Source organism: Vipera berus (genome assembly GCF_964194415.1).
Source record: "Vipera berus genome assembly, chromosome: 4".
Classification (NCBI taxonomy): domain Eukaryota; kingdom Metazoa; phylum Chordata; class Lepidosauria; order Squamata; family Viperidae; genus Vipera; species Vipera berus.
The window spans coordinates 16,510,875-16,532,514 of NC_138206.1; the positions used below are offsets into that span (position 1 = coordinate 16,510,875).

The 21,640-nt window shown below is 39.9% G+C and overlaps 1 protein-coding gene across 5 annotated transcripts in view; it reads left to right on the top strand.

Annotated features, from left to right (window-relative positions):
- LOC308667106 (transcriptional coactivator YAP1-like) overlaps window positions 1-21,640 on the top strand; it is a gene marked incomplete at its 5' end in the record, with an annotated part of 109,622 nt that overhangs the window by 38,263 nt on the left and 49,719 nt on the right. For all 5 annotated transcript variants that reach the window (XM_081326217.1, XM_081326213.1, XM_081326214.1 and 2 more), the window contains one exon: window positions 3,112-3,347. In XM_081326217.1, coding sequence (XP_081182343.1) covers window positions 3,112-3,347 — 236 coding nt within the window. The remainder of the gene's footprint in view (window positions 1-3,111; window positions 3,348-21,640) is intronic.

The following is a 21,640-nucleotide window of genomic DNA, read 5'->3' on the forward strand; positions in this document are numbered from 1 at the left end:
TACCTACTAGCACTGGCTGAAAATTATCTGCTAAAATGTAGACTATGGTTTCTGGATTAATTAAATCTGATAAAAGTAATAAAAGTCTGGTTTGATTATAGTAGGAGTCTCTTTACATCTCTGCAGTCAAGTTTTTTTAATTTGATACATTAATTGTAAAGACTTTCAGTTGTGTAGGTAGTCCTCACAACCATTTGTTTAGCGACTGAAGTTACGAAGGCATTGAAAAAAATGACTTATGAACATTTCTCACACTTACAACCGTTGCAGCATCCCCATTGTCACATGATCAAAATTTGGATGCTTGGCAACTGGCATGTATTTGTGATGGTTGCAGTGTCCCAGGATCATGTGATCACCTTTTGCGACCTTCTGACAAGAAAAGTCAATGGGGAAGCCAGACTCATTTAGTAATTGTATTACTAACTTAATAACTGCAGTGATTCACTTAACAACTATGGCAAAAAAGTTGTAAAATAGGGCAAAACTCTGTCAAGTATGTTTTGGATAAACAGATGTGTACTGTTTCTATGAAGGTGTATAATACCAAGAGACAATTTCTTGTCTGTAAAATCAACAATAATGTATTAGTAGTGGTGAATGTGTTGCTTAGCATTTAAAATTTCCTCAATTCATCATATAATAGCAAGGTATCTCCATGGTGGAGGTATATGTCTATGCAGTAATATGATATAAATACTGACACAGACAAGCTAGTAGATATGTGTTCTACTTGTATGATTTAACTTGACTTTCATGTGAGCAGCTGTCATCCTTAACAATTCCAATGCATTTTTCTGTAGTTATGCATATTGTTAATGTGTTTTAAGAAGCAGTTTCATATTTCATCTTTATCTTAGTGCCTAAGTGTAAAAACAAATACGTTGTAATACATTTGTCTGATATTTATTATTCCAGTGTGTTAGACTATAGTTAATACCGTTCTCAGACAATTATGTTGCTGTCAAATGATTATGGGAGTTTTAATTTAAAACATGAATGGATGGGAGAAAATTTAGCTAAGTTTATGAGGTGATAATTCTTTAGAACCTTTGAGAGAAAAAAAAGAGATAAAGCAAGCAAATTTCTGTAACCCTTAATATGCATGTATTTAAAAAATGACATCTTTTTTAACTTTTATACTCAAGCCCAGAGTTCCTTAGGTCGTTATTAATTTTAATAGTTTCATTTTTTAAGGAATATTTAAACCCTGTTGCTGACAGTAAGAATAGCGTGTAGTTTACAAATGTGGCTTACTATCATTTGGGCTAATATATACGAACATAATATTTACATTAATTTAGCCAGTCGAATGTGTTTTGCATTCTTCCATTTGGTTGAAGAGTACTTGATTCTGCGGAAGGGCCCCCCTGTCTGGAGAGAGTTGACTCTGTTCTCACCAATTTCCTCTGCAGCCCTCCAAAATCAGCTTAGGGGGACTGGGAGTCTCTCCAGAACAGTATGGAATGTGGCACAGAGAAAAGGGTAATTGATGAAAATTGCTTCCCTATCTCTTCTGTTAGCTGAGTTCTCCATTGATTCAAAGAGTTGTCTGCAAACAGAAGGATTCCTTCTGTTCCTGGAAGGGATTGTTGGTTATAGTTCACAGCTGTGACTTAATCCCCCCTCCTGAGATTTAAAGGAGGTGAGGGTCCTTCCAAGACCTTTTGTGCAGATGCTAAAAAGGTTTCCCTAAACAGTCTTCACGACATCTGTTGAAAGTAGAAGAGGCATGGAGGTGCTTTGTTAGATATTTTTTTAGAATTATTTCTTCTTAAGGCTGTTAGTTTAGAGGCATTTTTCCCAAGAGTGTATCTGATATGCAGATGGCTACTGAGAAGAATCTTAAAGAATAATGCATTTACTATGGCATAGGTTTTCATAACCCATAGTCCACTCCATCAGAAAAATGGTGCATTATCCTGGGCAAAAAACATAATACTCCTCCGTTGGACTTTAATACCATATGTTGATGAAAGACTATGCCATAATATATTTGTCAAATCACCATAATATTCTGTTGTTTCTGCTCCTCTTCCTCGGTCTCTTTAACAGTATGCAGAGGAAAGCTATTGTGATGTGAAAGAGTTGTGTGGATTATTTTCCAAATAATTTTTTAAAAGGCAACTTTTGTGAATTTTAATTCAAAATTAATAGTAAAAGGAAGAAAGTCTGAAGAACAGAATGATTCGCCCTGTCCTGCTTTAAATCATGCTTTGCTTTCTTTCCCCTCCCTTTAAATCTTTTGTCATCTGGAATACATTTTAGGAAAACCAGACATGTATTACTGTTTGCAATGTGGACCTCATTTGTCCTATTCTGTAATACTGTTTAAATAGCTTTCACAGCTGTCTCTGAAGCCCTTGATAAAGATGTGGGACAAAGAAGGGAAAAGCAGTGGAGAAGGAAAGAAAAAAGGAGATTGACTCAGGTATTCTGAGAAAAAAAAGAGAACTACTTGAACATTCTAAAAAGTAATAACTATGTGGGTCCATGGGGAAAAACCCAAAATCTAAAGCTGCATGATCCCTTTATTAAGAGTAACCAGATTTTATTTCTATTCCCTTCTTGTGCCTGACAGAATGCAGAAATAAAGAAACATCAGTGTTTTTAACCACAGATCTGGGGAATAATTTGGCTTGTCTGTAAAATGAACCATTTCTTAATGGTTGGAAGAAATTTACACCCTCAAAATGTACAAATTTTGTACAAAATGTACAAAGGCATAAATTTTCAGAATCAATTTTCTTAGTCTATGCAAAGCATCCTCCAGGTTCCATAAGAAGCAATTGTAGATATCATTGATCTTTGGTAAAAAAAAATAAACAAATCAACCCCAAATGGTAAGATGTTGCATACATATAAGTCCTTTATAACTCAATAGTAGTGTTTTTGTAAAGCGTTATACAATTGTTCCCATTCTGTTTCTTATATTTCTTACTTGGTCTCACACATACTTCAAAATTAGTTTGGTATTGGGTTGAGTGTTGCCTTATACATTCATTGGTCTCTAAAGTATAGGTCTAGTTGCAAAATATTTCAAGTTAGTGGGTTCTCTAGCATGTTAATGTATTAGGTATCTAGATTAAAGAGCTGTTTAACTCTCTACAGGCCAGCACGGATGCAGGAACGGCAGGCGCCCTAACTCCTCAACATGTCCGTGCTCACTCCTCTCCAGCTTTGTTGGGAACAGTTTCTCCAGGTGCACTTACTCCATCTGGTGTAGTTCCTGGAGGTACATCCTCTCAGCATCTACGTCAATCATCTTTTGAAATCCCCGATGATGTGCCCCTACCACCAGGTTGGGAGATGGCAAAGACACCTTCTGGCCAGAGATATTTTCTGAAGTAAGTAAAAGTATGAAAGATGGGGAGGGGGAAACGATGGTGCTGGCAGTTTTTGGAGCAGCGTTTGATTGAATCCTTACCTTTTGCCTAATCTGTTCATCCAAGATGTAGTTCCTGTTCAATAGTATGAATAATGTGGAAAATTGTATTACCTGAAAAAGTTGTGCTGAAGTAACTTATGTTTAAACGATTTATGTTTGAAAGCCTAGATGGTTTGTCACCTGGGCACTTTGAAGGGGCCATCTTTCTGTTCCGCTTTTGGCTTGCTTGTGTGGTCCCTTAGAGAAGGTACGCCACCATAAATATAATTTTATCTATAGGCTTAAGTACGAATGAAACGATTAAAATGCATCTTAGAGAGCATGAATTGGTTATGGTGGGTATGTATGAAACTATGAATCTATAGGTAGGAATCCATTTTCATTTCAAATTCATTTGATTATAGTTGCATGTTACACGGATGGTGAATTGTGAATGAAAGAATCAGAAGAGAGTTTGGAACTTTCTGGGTGAATGTAATTCAGGAGCGAGAAAAAAATACTCTGCTAGGTGACAGAAAATAGACTTATTCATTACGAGCTAGATGAGCAGACTCTCATAAGATGACCGAAGTATATTGTAAAAACATCTTGGACTCTTTCAAGACTGATTCCTGAGAAAATTGACAGATTTCTCTGATGAATGAGATCCAGCCAACTGAGAATTAGATACTTGTCTGATGTGAGGCCAGAGAAATTACTGTGGCATAAGTGGGGGTGAATATGTCCTTGGCAGAGGGGATGATATGTTTTGATTGATTATGCTCCCTCATAAGACAGCCATTTCTTGACCTCTGTCTGAATATACCAGCCACTCTCCAAATTATTATATCTTATTAAGGTGATTGAAAAGGATCCTGATGGATTTTCCTGTCTAGCCTTTCAAAGTTGGGCTTGGAAACGCCATTGTCCTTATGGCACCCTTGGAGAAGTGGTAGCTTACTACTTCTTGTCTTACTCAACCTCAGTGGCATTGATCATTGTGTTCCTTTGCGTTATCTTCAGAGCGTGGGAATTAGAGACATTATTCTGAGCGAAAGCCTTGCAAGAGATTGGCAAGTTGCACTTGGAGAATTACATTTTCAGTAGCAGTTTTTCATTTTAGGACAGTATGCTCTTTGAGATCATGTAGCTCCCTTAGTTTGGGCAGGGCAGAGTTTGGTATGAAAGTGCTGAAGATTCCCATTTCTATTGGGAAAATTGGACTGTAAGTCCATAATTAGACAGTTATAATTTTCAGAAAATTCTGAATTGCTTTAATGAATTTTTTAAATTTTGTATATTGTAAACTATTTAGAGTTGCTTTAGTATCATACTGATTTGTTAAATAAGTGAATGAAGTGAGTGATTGAGCGAGAATCAGTGAATGAGAAGATATGAGACAGCAACACAAGATGGTATAGACTAAGTCCCCAACCTGTGGGCTGTGGCCTACTACCGGGCTGTGGGCTGTTGGCCTCTGGGCTGTGTGAGTGGCTGGGCAATACATGCGCATTTGCCCCCCATTTATGCTAGTGTCGTGGCATTGCCCGGTGTTCTGAACCAGCCCTCTTCCGGCCTTGTAGTAAGGCAAACCCCTATTTAAACAGAAGAGACTGGAGAGCGTCCAAGGCTGAAAAGCGTTTGCCAAAATTTAATAGTCAATTAACAAAACAAGAAACAAAAACACAGGAACTTGAATCCTCAAGCAGAAGGGTTGCTTTCAGCAACCAGCCCCTCCCCAAACACTCCTTTTATTGAGAGCTCAGGGCGTGGTCTCCCTGTGCCTCCTCCCGAGGAGACCCGCAGCCTTTTTCTGCTTAGTCCTGCTCGACTGCCTCCTGCGTCGGGCGTCCTTGAACAGGGCCAGCTGTGGGTCATCTTCCTCCGCACTCTCGGGCTCACGCAGCTGAGAAGAGGTCCCCGGCTGAGGGCTCTGCAAAGCCTCCAAACCATCATCAGCCGGTTCGTTTCCCTCCTCCCCCTCATCTGAGTCATCCGATACATCTGAGCCGGGTGCCGAACCCACCGGCTGACCCTGAGTCACAACACCCGGGCACTAGCATTTCCATGAACTCACCCCCCACTTGTGCTAGTGTTGCGGATGTCGTGATGGCACTAGTGATGCTGTGAGTGTTGTGTGGGTTCTAGCATCACTGCAAGTACACACTCCCCTCACCTGTAGCATCGCAGCATCGCACAGGCCCTATCATTGCTGCTTGCGCGTACTCCCCCTACTCGTGCTAGCATCGTGGCATTGTACAGGTGCTATCGTCACCGCAAGTGCATACTTCCCCAACTCGCGCTAGCATCACGCAGCATCACACGGGCACTAGCATGCTTGTGGCCTTGTTTGCGTTGCGTGCGCAATACGACCCACTCCTGCACGTGCGGGTAAAGGCACCTCCACCCCACTGCCCCGGGTCTCCAACCCAGATAGGTTGGGGACCCCTGGTATAGACAGTTATTGGGCAGTTTGGAGAACCAAGGATTAAGGAGCCTTGGTGGAGCAGTGGGCTAATGCCTCTTTAAGTAACACCAGCTGCCTGCAATTAGTGCAGGTTTGAGTCCCACCAGGCTCAAGGTTGACTCAGCCTTCCATCCTTCCGAGGTAGGTAAAATGAGGACCCAGATTGTTGGGGGCAATAAGCTGACTTTGTAATAATGCCGCTGGGGGGGGGGCGAAAGCCCTAATAAGCAGGCATATACATAGAATGAAGGCTAAGCACATTGTGCTTTAGATTGTAAGCTGCCCTGAGTCTTCGGAGAAGGACGGGATATAAATGGGATTTTTAAAAAAAGGAGAACAATAATTCTTGGGTAAGAATAAAAGATGACCCTTTGTTTCAAAGACATGGTTTAACATGGGTGCATTTATATGGCAGATGAATTACTATAAATCTAACATCATGATTGCTTTACTGTTTATAATAAAAAAAATTGAGCAATTAGTGCAGGGTATAAGAGTGATGAGAGGCTTCAAATTTAATTCAGACCATTTCTTGATAATGAAGAGTTGAAATGGCCGCCCTGTTTAGGGTAACTCGCTCCCTCCTTAATCAGGAGGTGAGGGAGGATCCCATGCGGGGACGAGCCGAGGAGTTTAGTCATCATCTGGCGGACAAAATCGCTCAGATCCGGACCGGTCTGGACTCTGACTGGGCAGAGTCTGATGTGGAGGAATCGGACGGTCTTGAGCATGTTATCTGGACTGAGTTCGACCCTGTTTCCCCTGATGATGTGGACAGGATCACGGGGAGGCTGAGCACCACCACCTGTTTGTTGGATCCGTGCCCCTCCTGGCTAGCTTATGCAGCCCGGGAAGGGACACGAGGCTGGTTCCATGCAGTAATAACTGCTTCTTTGAAGGAGGGTGTCTTCCCTGCCGCCTTGAAGGAGGCGGTGGTGAGACCCCTCCTCAAGAAGCCTGCCTTGGACCCGGCTGTTTTAAATAACTATCGTCCAGTCTCCAACCTTAGCTTTTTGGCGAAGGTTGTTGAGAGTGTGGTGGCGCATCAGCGTCCTCTGTTCCTGGAGGAAACTGATTATCTGGACCCGTACCAATCGGGTTTCAGACCTGGATACAGCACGGAGACGGCATTGGTCGCACTGGTGAATGATCTCTGGAGGGCTAGGGACAGGGGTTGCTCCTCTGTCCTGGTCCTATTAGATCTCTCAGCGGCTTTTGATACCATCGACCATGGTATCCTGCTGCGGCGTCTCAGGGGGTTGGGAGTGGGAGGCACTGTTTTACGGTGGTTCTCCTATGTCCTGGGCCGCTCGCAGTCGGTGTTGACGGGAGGGCAGAGATCTGCCCCGAGGCCTCTCATTTGTGGAGTTTCTCAGGGGTCGGTTCTCTCGCCCCTCCTGTTCAACATCTATATGAAGCCGCTGGGTGAGATCATTCGTGGTTTCGGGGTGGGGTATCATCAGTACGCTGATGATACCCAACTTTTTCTTTCCACCCTGAACCAACCCAGCGATGCCCTCGCCGTGATGTCCCGGTGCCTGGAGGCGGTCCAGGTCTGGATGGGGAGAAACAGGCTTCGTCTCAATCCCGCCAAGACTGAGTGGCTGTGCATATCGGCATCTCGGGTCAACCAGACTATTCCATCTTTAACGATGGGGGGTGAGGTGTTACCCCCCGTTGATAGGGCTCGCAACTTGGGCGTCCTCCTGGATTCACGACTCAATCTTGAAGACCATATAGGAGCCGTGACCAGGGGGGCTTTTGCCCAGGTTCGCCTGGTGCGCCAGTTGCGACCCTATCTGGACCGAGATGCCCTACACACAGTCACTCATGCGCTCGTGACCTCCCGTTTGGACTACTGCAACGCTCTCTACATGGGGCTGCCCTTGAGGACCACTCGGAGGCTTCAACTGGTGCAGAATGCGGCCGCGCGAGTTGTGATGGGGGTCTCCCAATACTCCCACGTAACACCTCTACTCCGCGAGCTGCATTGGCTTCCGGTTGCCCTCCAGGTGAAATTCAAGGTGCTGGTGATGACCTATAAAGCCCTACATGGCTTGGGTCCGGGATATCTGAGGGAACACCTGCTGCCGGCATCAAGTTCCCTTCGTCCAGTGCGCTCCCACAGGGAGGGTCTTCTCAGGGTGCCACTGGTAAGAGATTGTCGGCGGGTAACACCCAGGGATAGGGCCTTCTCAGTGGGGGCGCCTGCCCTTTGGAACCAGCTGCCAGTGGAGCTGAGGACTGCCCCCGACCTCCGTTCATTCCGCCGGGGCCTGAAGACCTGGCTCTTTGAGCTCTCTGGCCCAGGCTGAGGATTAATTTATTTTAATTGGAGTTTTATTTATACAGGTATAAATTTAATCTTTTTTAAACTTGGTTTTTAACTTTTGTATTTTTGGTTTTTAATTACCCTGTAAACCGCCCTGAGTCCTCCGGGAAAGGGCGGTATATAAATGTAATAAAATAAATAAATAAATAAATAAATTATTGGCAGACCTTATTCTGTTTCACCCCTTTGTGGATTACTGCCTTGTCATGGCAAAGGGGCTTGCATGATTCAATGAAGCTATGAGCTATGCCGTGCAGGGCCACCCAAGACGGACAGGTCATACATAGCAAAGAGTTCTGACAAAACGTGATCCACTGGAGAAGGAAATGGCAACCCACTCCAGTATCTTTGCCATGAAAACCCCATGGACTAACAACAACAAAAATTCTCTTTCACTTTCCAGTTCTGAGACAAAATGACTGAGCCAAGCTCTTCCATAGTGAGCTTCATAGCTGATTGGTATCTTGAGGCTTGTTATCCCTAGTCCTAATTTAATTCTATCCAATACATACGTTGTGTCTTTGTAGGTTGTTATTGTATTCATTCCCTAGGCCAGGGGTAGGCAACCTCGGCTCTTTTATGACTCATGGACTTCAACTCCCAGAATTCCTGAGTCAGCTGACTCAGGAATTCTGGAAGTTGAAGTCTATGAGTCATAAAAGAGCCGAGGTTGCCTACCCCTGCCCTAGGCTCAACACTTTTTTAAAAAAACTGTTCACTTGTAACATTTAGAAGACAAATGTAACCAGTATGAACTGTTGTACTGAACAGCCTTTTGAGAACATTTTCTGCTGGTTTAAACTGTTTGCATCAACTGCTAATATGGCTAGTTACAGATAAACTCTTCAGCCTGAACTAGAAACAATTTTGGGCTGTAAGAAAGTTTAGTGGAACAAATAAACAATATAGGCCTGTTCAATTTATTGTACTTGGTGATAGGTCACACAGTTGAATAGGACATGCTTTACTTGCAGAAGAATCGGGGCATTGGCACCTCCAGTTAATAAGATTAGGTAATAGGTAATGGGAAATAGCTTTACTTAAGTCCTGGGTAAAGAATAACGGAGCAGATAAAATGCTTCATAATATACATCCATTATATCCATTATATCTAAATAATAGGTCAAACCCAAACAATACTGCGATTATTAAAAATCCATGATTCTAGAGACAACACAGTTAAGTGGATTTGAAGGCCAGCTTAGACAAAAGATATTTCTGAATGAATTATTTTATTTATTTTATTTTATTTTAATTCCATTTATATCCCGCCCTTCTCCGAAGACTCAGGGCGGCTTACAAGCTTAGCAGTAGCCTTCATTCTATGTATATGCCTGCTTATTAGGGCTTTCATACACCCCCCAAGCGGCATTATTACAAAGTCAGCTTAATTGCCCCCAACAATTATGAACAAAATAAAAAGAAATTCTGAAAGTCTTCTTGATAATTTGAGGTGGAGATGTCTACATTTCTGAGCAATTCAGTCTTAGGAGTTTGCTGTATCTATTACCTATGCTTTATCCATGTTTCTTGTATACAGTTTTGTTGGTGGATTCCTGAACATCTTATGACAAAAAGTTTAAAATTTCTGAATTATCTAGACTATAGACTCTTGTGTTAAAATACATTCTTGGGAAGATCCAGAACAGTGTTTGGAACACCAATCATAATATAAGTAGTCATACTGTATTGTTCACTGCTTACAAACATATACAACTCCAAGTCCAAAAGCTAATTTATTCTGATAGACTTTATTCCATTGGAGAGAAAAATATGTGTTTTTATATGTGGAGTGCCAATATTTTGTACTACATAAATAGAAAGCACAAAGAAAGTTGACTTTTGCTGTGTGATATTTCTGTTAAGATTTTTGACTATGTAACCTCAAATTAATATCACCTTTTACTAGCCGGAGAGCCTGACCTTCTTCATGATGATCTGTAGCAGGGTGGCTCTTAAGGATTTCCATCCTTACATCTATTACTGCAACAATTACATCTGTCTACCTTTGTATTGGTCATCCTCTTCTCTTTCTTTCCATCTTTCCCATCTTATGGGCTTCTCAGAGGAGCTGTGGTCTGCATAATGTGACTAAAATACATTAATTTAAACCTACCGTATTTTCTGGCGTATAAGACGGCTGGGCATATAAGACGACCCCCTACATTTCCTGTTAAATTATAGGGTTTGGGCTATACTCGCCGTATAAGACTACCCCTCTTCCAACTCACACCAAATAAAAATTAAAAAACATCAGATTTGATTTTAATATGGTAATTTTAATTCAAATGCTTATGACATGCAGGTACTTAGTAGGAAAACTGTCACTTATAAACATAAGGCTGTTTGTCATCAAACATGTAAACATAAAACAGTGCAAGTGGATTAAACTTTTCCTAATTCACTCTAAAGCTTTCCCTGCGCAGAGCCTTAAGTAACACCAGCTGCCTGCAATTAGTGCAGGTTCGCATCCCACCAGGCTCAAGGTTGACTCAGCCTTCCATCCTTCCGAGGTAGGTAAAATGAGGACCCAGATTGTTGGGGGCAATAAGCTGACTTTGTAATAATGCTGCTGGGGGGGGGGGCGAAAGCCCTAATAAGCAGGCATATACATAGAATGAAGGCTATTGCTAAGCACATTGATTTGTGCTTTAAATTGTAAGCCACCCTGCGTCTTCGGAGAAGGGCGGGATATAACGGATTTTATTAAAAAAAGACCAAATGGGAGATCCGCTCCAGGTTTTCCAGCCAGCCCTGTCCCTAAAGTTTCAGCACCTGGCGTATAAGACGACCCCTGACTTTTGAGAAGATTTTCATGGGTTAAAAAGTCATCTTATACGCCAGAAAATACGGTAGTCATTTGGGGCTTGTGAGAGAATTGAGAAATGATTTGTTCTATGATCTCTTTGTTTTCTTGCCTGTCTGTGGTATTCTCAGAAGTCTTTCTTAACATCAAAGTTCAAAGATATCAGTACTCTTTTTATCTTGATTCTTTAAAGTCCAGATTTCACTTCCCTACAGTGTCACAGGAAAAACAATACATGGTTGTGATCTATGTAGACATGTTATGGCATCCAAACATCTTTTCCAACGCTTTCTTTGCTACCCTACCAAGCATTAGTCTGCAGCAGATTTCTTGACTATCAGTTTCTTTAATGTTGATAGTTGATCCTAAAAGGCAAAAGCTATCAATCACTTCAGTGTCTTCAGTGTCTAGCTGCAGGACCCATTGTCATTAATATAGTGTGTTTTTATATTTAATCTTAATCTCACTTTTTCACTGTGCCCCTTGACTTCCATTACTAGAATTTCTAAAAACTTTGCATATTCAGCTATCAGAGTGGTAGCACTGATAATAACATACGGTACTGATTTCTGCCTCCCGTTTTAATATTGCACTTATCATCTTCAAAGCCTCCCTCCGCTGTATCTCTAACATATAGACTAAATAAATAAAAGGAGGGTATGCATTTTTGTTTCGCACCTTTGCCAATCTGAAGCCACAAGTTTCACTGTGTTCCATCCAGACTGTGGCTTCCTGTTTTCTTTATAGGACAATGAGATTTTATGGAATTGCTACTTTACTAAGAACATTTCACATTTGGACATGGTCATGACAATCAAAGGCCCTTCTATAATCAGCGAAGCTTTTTTAAAATTCCTTTTTGGCATTCTTTGGTCTTCTCTGTTATCCACTCTGCACCAGTAAAGTTTTTTTTTCTTGTGGTTCATATTTTTATAATATAAAATCAAATATCTGTCATTTCTCCTCCTATGTAGGGCTACACTATGCATTGGATTATCCCAAACATAACTTTATTGATATAGGAAATTAAGAATATTTGTGATACTTCTCACATTATGATAATTGTCCTTTCTGTGATAATGATCTCTTCCAATCTGTTGGGGGCAGATTGGGTCATTTCCCAGTTTTCCTTGCATAGTTTGGTTAGAACCTTTACTGATTCTTTTTCTGGTGCTTGCCATATTTCTATAGATTCAATCAATTAACGTTAATTTTAGTTAATATTATCTTTAATTCAATTTTAGTGTTACTATTTACTGTTTCAAATGTTTTACCTTGTTTTAATTGATAGTAGGAGAGAGAGTAAAACTCAAATACTTTGGCCACCTAATGAGAAGGAAGGACTCACTGGAGAAGAGCCTAATGCTGGGAAAGGTTGAGGGCAAGAGAAGAAGGGGACGACAGAGAATGAGGTGGCTGGATGGAGTCACTGAAGCAGTAGGTGTGAGCCTACATGGACTCCAAAAGATGGTAGAGGACAGGAAGGCCTGGAGGAACGTTGTCCATGGGGTCGCGATGGGTCAGACACAACTTCGCAGCTAACAACAACAAAGGAGAGAGAGAGAGAGATTTCTGTAGCCTTCCCACTTGGTTAGGATGAGATTGCTTAGATATCTTGGGTGGTGACACTACAGAATTTTAGTGTACTGTTTCCATCCTTCTTTGATCTTTTTTTGAATCAGTTACCGTGTGTCCCTTGGGATCTTTAACGTCTTCTGAGTTGGAACCTCTTTTGGCAGATATCTTTTATTCCTTGTCTGTTTCCATTTTTAGCATGTTTTTAGATGTAGTAGTGCAGCTCCTTGCCTTTTCTTCCAGCTGTCTGAAACAGCAAATTTCAGAGATTTGTTTCCTGAGGTCTTTGTCTTCCTCAGCTCTGGTTTTTTTTTCTTCCTGGAAATTTATTTCCTTAATTTCTATCCCATATTTATTAGGTTTATATCCTGAAATCCTCTTTGATTTGTACTATTTCTTTTTCTGTGGCAGCCTCTTTTTACATTCATCAGAAGTTTCATCTGGCCTAGAGTGCAGAAAGTAGCACACAATGATACATCCATGTAATACTGTTACATGAGCTGCACTGGCTCCTAGTAGGCTTTCAGCTGCCATATAAGTTTGTCACAATTAAATTCCTGCATGGCATGGGATCAGATTACTTGCAGAACTGCCAATCCCGAAGGGTTTCTTCCTGTACTATTAATTAGATCTGGTCCCAGAAGGCAACTGGACTTTCTTTGTTTTCGCTTGAAGACGTTTTGCTTTTCATTTGAAGAACTGAAGAAGCTTCTTGGATGAGAAACAAAACGTCTTCAAGCAAAAATAAAGAAAGTCCAGTTGTCTTTTGAAAACGCACTTTTGGAACATCCATTAATAATAATTAATAATAATAATTTTATTTGTATACCGCCCTTCTCCCGAAGGACTCGGGGCGGTGAACAGGGAAAACATATAAAAGTACAAAGATACAAAAGTTAAAAAAGAATTAAACACAATGCCCAAGCTAAAACAATAAATAAATATATTAGAAACAACAATAAAATCCCAACCCATCCCCCATCAGGCCAGGCCGGCTTGTTCGAACAAATAAGTCTTCAGATCACGTCGGAAGGAGCGAAGGTCGGGCGCCATCCGGAGCTCAACCAGCAACCGATTCCATAAATCCGGGGCACCCACAGAGAAGGACCTCCCCCTGGGGGCCACCAGACGACATTCTCTGACCGGTGGCACCCTGAGGATGACTAAGAATCTCCATAGATATTAGCCAATTGCCTTCAAGTCCAATTCAAGGGATAAACAGTTGTGGCCCAAGGAAATGGCGGGGTTACACTCAGTGCATCTGACTGTTTCTGATACTCTTTGTGAGGCCCATCCCAGGTAGGTTTGACATCAGTACATGGTTCTGTTTTCTTTGACTTATGGATGTTATTGGAGATGAAGCAAGATCACTACTCCTAAAGAGAATCAAAAACTTTATTTTCTTAGGCCTTTGGTATTGTTTTGTCTTTCTCACCACCACCATCATCATTCTCATCTGGTTGTTAGTGAGTTTTTTTTTTACTGTAACTTGCAAACTGCTGGTAAGGAGATAAATTAATACACTACTTAGCTGCATAATTGCTATGAAAATGAGTTGTGCATTAAAGAACCATTTACTTGATTCTTTGCGTAGCCATGTCTATATTTCTTAGCACAAAAGATAGGAATAATAAAGGATTGCTTTACAAAGGGGTTATAAGGATTAAGTCATGTAAATATACTTTATATCTATTGTAGCTATTGTAAATTTTTACTGGGAAATTATTTTAGGTTGGAATGAGCAGCTTTGGCGTACTATTTACAACACACAAGTATTTACAACTGTGTCTGTTCACCATTATTACAAACATATATTAGGATTATTTTGTGTGAATTGTTTCTTTGAGATTTGTTGGGCTGAAAACTATGTGGGGATTATTTTTAAAAAATCAAGAGACTATATAAAAATGGGGAAACTTCAGGGTATCTTTTCCATGCAGTATGTTCCAGGATCAATGCCTGGCATTCTTTGATAAGTCGAACTTCCACCTGAATCCTTATAAAACTTAGAGTCCACTCAAACACTACCTGATTTTAATGCAAAATAGTCTGAGAAATCAGATCTGTTTTTTATTTAAATGTTATTTAACATTGCAGTTAATGTTTTTAATATGGCTTTAGTATATATGTTTGATCAGACACATTATTAGACTTTTTGTTCAAGACAGTTACCTCCTTTTAAACAATACTAATTTTTGCATGAAACAAAGAAAGCAAGGCTTTTTACAGATGTTTTTTTTTAAAAATTGTGGTCCTTCTAGTGAAATTAGAATAGATTTTATTATGACTAGATTTTTATTATTGCTACTGAAAACAGTGTTCTCCACCCTTGAGAGAGGTGAGTTTGGTTTTTATCCTTCCCTCTCCCTCTGTCCTTTGTTTTTTCCTGATATCTACTTCAAAGAATCATGTTTCAGTAAGAACAATCAAGAGACTGAGACTGGAAAGTACACACAAGTCTGGCAAACTCATCTGCATGAGCATGATCATTTGTTCCCAAGCAGACATCCAAAGTAAATGATTGAAAGAGCTGCTAGCTATGGGGATGTGTCTTGAAGGGAGGTGGAGTTGGGGGTGTAGAAACAAACCAGGTTGTTAGGAAGAAAAATAAAGACTGTACTTTTTTTTAATCTCTCCCTGCTGGATCACATGCTGTTATGGAGGAATAAGCTGTTTTTTTTTCTTTTTCTGCTTTTGCTTGGGGGCTTCTGTGCTTTGAGAATCTGAAATAACTGTAAAACTAAGGCTTAAAGAAGAACACACACAAGTCTGTATAAACTATAAGCGATTTCTGGTTTGCTTTGAAATAAGAGCTAGATAATTTAAACAAGTGATTAGTTTTATAAGCTTTCTTTTTTGGAAATGTTTATTAGTATGTGTGTATCTTGTGCAAGATACTGAATTCTCATTTTGTAAACTGTTTTTCCTTGTATAAGCTGTAAAATTAATATCTTTTTGTTAATGGTATCAGGTTTTTACAGCTTGAAGGAATTAACTAAAACAGTAGATCTTTTTTTTTCATTCTCCCCCATCACCACTCCCCAAAATTTCCAATTGTGGTTCCATTGGCAGCATCAATTTTGCGTCTGTATAGGGCTCTGCTAACCAATTCATTACCATTGCTAAATGACAGTGATGCTTAAAAGTTTGTGCACCCTTTTAAATTTAAAATTAAAATTTAAAATTTTTGATGCTTCCAAACCAGACTGTGATGCAGTATGACAGGATGCTCTTGATCATCCCTCTGTAGAAAGTGGTAAGGACAGGGGAAGGAAGATGTGCTTTTCTCATGCGATGCAGAAAATGCAGGCACTAGGTTGGTTCTCTCTGTATTTAGTTTCCATCCATTGCTTCTTCTCCTGCCTTCTGGTGCCTTGGAAAAAAGGTTGGCTTCCTCTTCTTTCTGGCAGCCCATCAAATATTGGAACACTGCTATCATGTTACCTCTAGTTCTTCTTTTCACTACACTAGACATACCCAATTCCTTCAAACATTCTTCATATGTTTTAGCCTTCAGCTGCCCCCCCCCCAAAAAAAAATTTTTGTCACTCAGAATCTCAACATCTTTTTATATTGTGACCAAAACTGGATGCAGTATTCCTAGTATAGTCTTACCAAGGCATTATAAAGCGGTAGTATTACTTCTCGTGATCTTGATTCTATCCCTTTGTCAATACAGCCTAAAATTGTGTTGGCTTTTTTGGCAGTGGCAGTACCTTGCTGGCTCATATTTAAGTGATTGTCTTCTAGGACTTCAAGATCCTTTTATGTGGATAAGCCAGAAGGCTATTGGAGGAATGTTCAATTATTTTGTGGACAAAATGAGACCAAAATAATTTTTTAGCTTGAATAAAAAGTGTTAATGTTTGGCGAAAGATAACTACTGCATTCCGGCATAAGAAGTTTATGCCACCTGGGAAACATGGCACTACCATGGTTTGTGCTTGCTTTGCTGCCTCTGGACTAGGATGGCTTATTACCGGTATTAATGGAACAGTGAATTCTGAATTGCATCAACAAATTCTGCAGGAAAATGTCAGGGTATCTTCTGTGAACTGAAGCTTAAGAGATCATGCAGTAGTAGGAGAGTGTCCCAAAGAATGGTTGAAGAAGAAAGTTAATATTTTGGAATGAAATTGTCACCCATCTCAAAGTTCAGGTGACTAGTTTTTCTTGGCAAGATTTCAGAAATGGTTTTTACATTGTCTACTTCCTAGGACCGAGAGAAAGTAACTGGCCCAAGATCACCTAGTCTAACTTCGGACTAGAACTCACAATCTCCCAGCTTCTAGTCTGATACCTTAAACACTATACCAGGGGTGTCAAACTCAATTTCATTGAGGGCCGCATCAGCATTGCGGTTGCCCTCAAAGGGCCAGGTGGGTATGGCCAGGGTGGGCGTGGCCTGCTGGGTGGGCATGGCTAGAGTGCGTATGGCCTACTGGGTGGGCGTGGCCAGCTCTACATCGTTTGAATCAAGGGTGCCTATGGGGGCCTGGGCAGGAGTGGGACAGATCTGAGGGTCTCTGGGCCAGGGCCAAGGCAGTGGGGGCCATTCCCTCACTGTTTCCAGGATGGCTTCGTGGGCCACATGAAACCACTTCGCGGGCCAGATCCGGCCCCCGGGCCTTGTGTTTGACATGTCTGCAATATACCAAACTGGCTTTTTGATTTTTTAAAAATTGGGTTTTCTTTATATAAATTTAGGACATGTGGAGAACAGGTCATATTTAAGAAACATTGAAAATTCAAAAGCAGTCACCAGGTTTTAAGCACCATAGTAATATGACATGGTAGCAGGAGTGTATAATTATTCTTTTTCTTTTTTCTTTCTTTCTTTTTTTTTTTTTTGCAAAATTGTGCAGATACAGCACTGTTTCATGGTGGATACCTATATGAGATTTTCATGTTACATTCCAAGTCATTCCTAACTGTTACAAATGATTCTTCAGCAAGCACAAAAAAGTAGTACTTTTTATGATGTTCCCAAATTATTTAGACTTGATCTATTTTGTTCAAGTTGAATTCTGGAGGCAGTTTAGTTCATTAAATTGATCATGGCTTTATTCACTTGATCAACGATCATCTGCAACTATAATTGAAACAGTGCAACAGTAGTTCACTGCTTGTTCCTGTGAATTCTTTTAAAGAGTGTGCCAAAAATTCATATATAAATATTTGGGTATTTCTGTTCTATTGGAGAGAGAGTTGGAAAGAAACCAATTCATGAAAGTAATGTTTCTTGGAATAAAAGTGCAAGATAGGCCCCAATCTTAGTTTTGATGAAGACTTTTTCATGAAAAAGGTAATCAATGTTTAAAATACATAGGCGGTTTTTCTTTTTAATTCATTCATTTAAAAATAGGGCCTACTTTATGCCTGAACAGAAAAAAAATACCCCTATATTTAAATAGAATAGAAAATTAAAAGAACCTGCTTGGAAACAACACAGAATAAAGCATTTTAATTTCTCATTTGTTGAGGTTGGACAAGCTGTACAGAAATAAAGTGCATTACTGGTTCTCTTTGAAAAGAGACATTTTTGTATCTTTGAATCATGCAGCACCAAGATGCACCAAGATGTATATGAGGCATGTATCATTTCTATTTGGAATTTAGTCTTACATATCATTCCATCATGGTTTTGATCCAAGGTATGCAGCAGCCTTATTTAACATAAGCATAAGTGTAAATCTGGTTGATACGTGAGTAGGAAACTTCCTGTACAATCCATCTATCTTGTCTTAAACTCTATCTTAGAAGGAAGTTAGCATAAAGAACAACTATGTAATTAAATACAGTAAAGAACAAACAAATTGCAATTAGCTATTTCCCTTTTTATATTGCAAACAGCAATTATCTCTCCATTCAAAATCAATTTATGTTGTCCATCACTTGCCCTCCCCTTTATAGAAATTATGCTGCAATTTTCTAATTACAGCACTTAATTTATTTAAGATGTGGGATAAAATTAATTTTAGAATTCCAATTTTATTTGAACATACTAATAATGCAAGTTATTGTTTACTTCTGCAACTTCGGACCATCTTTGTTGATAAATAAGTACTGCCAGATGCACAGCTTTTGTTTTTGAGAGCTATTTCCTGTTTTTCCATAACACGCTCATTTTGCATATTTCTCTTATGCTGATGTGAGATAGTTGGCTATTGCACAGATGGAAGCTTTGTGAGAATTTGTATTTGGGATCATAGTATGACAGGAAGAGCAAGACATAAAGCTTGTTAGCAAATCTCTTCCTGTTATGACTGCTTACATAACCTAACCTAATTTTAATTTCATTGTTGAGACTTGCAAATGAAGCTATAAGTTTAGTATCTTAAATGAAATTCATCAAATGATTATTGAACTTTTATTCCTATTTTTGGCACACAGAGCACAGTGCGTGTTAATTTGTGTCTCTTTTGAAGATTCATTGACCTTTATTAGGAAATTAGTGTTTTAAAAAGTCTGGAGGTATTCACCAGGTGTATGACGAATTGAACAAATGCTTCCTGCTGGCCAGCTGTTGGTTGACATTGTAGTGAACTATGAAGTGCAGTTTTGGGTTCATCCTACAAGGTAAAAAGCAGGCTTTAATTATCAACAGATGATTTTTCAGAACTGTGCCTTCAAGAGAAGTGCTTCCCTTTAGGTGAATTTAGGTTTATTTTCTAAAGCAACCAAAATTGAATGATTTTATTTTATATTTTCATCAACTGAATCGCACATTCTAACAATACTTGCTTAATCATACCTTTGATGAGGAAATAGTTACTTATTATCCCTGCTGTCGTTAGCTTTCTCTGCAGGAAACTGTTCTTCCAAAGAGTTTGTCAACAACTTCCTTTTTTCTTTTTCATCTGGCATATAGCTTCCTAAATGAATTTCTAGGCTGTCTTCAGTTGATGTCTGGGTTCCCTTAAAGATGTTGCTACAGCTCTAAGTAAGTACTAATAGAGTGACAAATTGTTCTGCCTTTAGCGAATCAGTGTTGGATTGAATATAAGGCATTCAAGTAGTCTCTTTAAAAAAGTAATCTATTAAATAGAACAATTTCATAAATAGGCAAAGTCATAGCTCTGTGTCTGGAAAGGACAATGAGTGGGCTATATATATATATTTCCATATTTGGTTCTGGATGGGGTTAGGATTAAATTTACAACAGTCTGAATTTCTGAGATTTGCAACATGGGGTTCTCTTGGGTTCTGAGCTCCTGCAAAAGAACAAACGGTAGCTGTGACTAGGAGAGAATTTGCAGTTACATCTTGCGTGGCATTTTTTATTCTTCCTAGATTGGGAAGCCCTAGTTAGTGTTACCAATGCATTGGTGATTTCTTGTTTGAATGTTGCAGTGTGCTGTACATACAAGTGCCCTTAAAGAAAGTTTCAGTTGGTCTTGAATTCAGTAGCTTGTGTAGCCTCTAGGTATTCTTACACAAGACCTCTAGTTCAGGAACTGCACTGGTTACTACTTAATTTCTGGGTGCAATTCAGAGTTCTGGTTTTAAAGCCCTCCATGGCTTAAAATTTGGGAATTGCCTACTCCTACTTCCACTGGCTTCTGATTGTGGAGTAAGATTTGGAAGAGTAGTCTCTTAATTCTCCTCCCTAGGGAATTTCATTATTAAGAACCAAAGGGACAAGACTTCTCAGTCGCAGCTCTACATTCTTTGGAGGATCATGCCCTTCCCTTGTTGATCTTTTTTTTTAAAGAAAGCCTTTAAAATCTGTTTCCAGAGAGCCTTGTGTAGAGTAGTACAGAGATAATCTTCAAGAAGGAATGTAAGAACAGATACGCAAACATCAGCACATCCCTGAGAAAGAGGGAGGTAGAGAGAAACTCAAAATTTCCCTGCTTTAATTCTTGATGCAAGAAGAGCAGAGAAAAATTCTGTGAGGCTGCCAAGATGATTGTCAGCCATTCCAGGCAGGCCATGTTGGGATTCAGATACCACAAGAAGTACTAGAAGTCTTCTTTATTGTTGTAGGATTCAATACAGTTAGAGTATCCTGAAAACCTGACACATTGGGAATGGATTAGTTTTGAGTGATAATATATTATGATTACAGGTAGTCTTCAATTTATGACAGTTAGCAGTTGTTAAGTAAGTTGTGCCCAATTTTATAATAAATTTTGCCATGGTATGATGATGATGATGATGACTTGGACTTCAGTAAGGCATTTGATAAAGTAGAAAACAACCTACTACTTGATAATATAACTAAATATAACTAAATAAGATAGAAAAATGTGGGTTAGATAGCATCACCACCAGATGGATTCGTAGCTGGCTGACAGGCCGTACTCAGCGTGTGGTCCTCAATGGAACTGCATCTACATGGAAGGAAGTGTGTAGTGGGGTGCCCCAGGGCTCTGTTCTGGGCCCTGTGCTCTTCAATATCTTCATTAACGATTTGGATGAGGGGATAGATGGGGAACTCATCAAATTTGCAGATGACACCAAGCTGGCAGGAATAGCCAATACTCCAGAAGATAGGCTTAAAAGACAGGAGGACTCAAACACTGGGTGCTATCTAACAAAATGAAATTCAATGGTGAAAAAAGTAAGGTTCTACATTTAGGTAGGAAAAATCAGATGCACAGGTATAGTATAGGTGGTACCTTGCTCAATAGTAGTAACTGTGAGAGGGATCTCGGAGTTCTAGTAGACAATCACTTCAATATGAGCCAGCAGTGTGCTGCAGCTGCCAAAAAAGCCAACACAGTGCTAGGCTGCATTAACAGAGGGATAGAATCAAGATCAAATGAAGTACTAATACCACTTTACAATGCTTTGGTAAGGCCACACCTGGAATACTCCATCCAGTTTTGGTCACCACGATGTAAAAAAGATGTTGAGACTCTAGAAAGAGTACAGAGAAGAGCAACAAAGATGATTGGGGGACTGGAGGCTAAAACATATAGGGAACGGATGCTGGAATTGGGTATGTGTAGTTTAACGAAGAGAAGAGTGAGAGGTGACATGATAGCAGTGTTCCAATATCTCAGGGGCTGCCACAAAGAAGAGGGAGTCAAACTATTCTCCAAAGCACCTGAAAGCAGGACAAGAAGCAATGGATGAAAACTAATC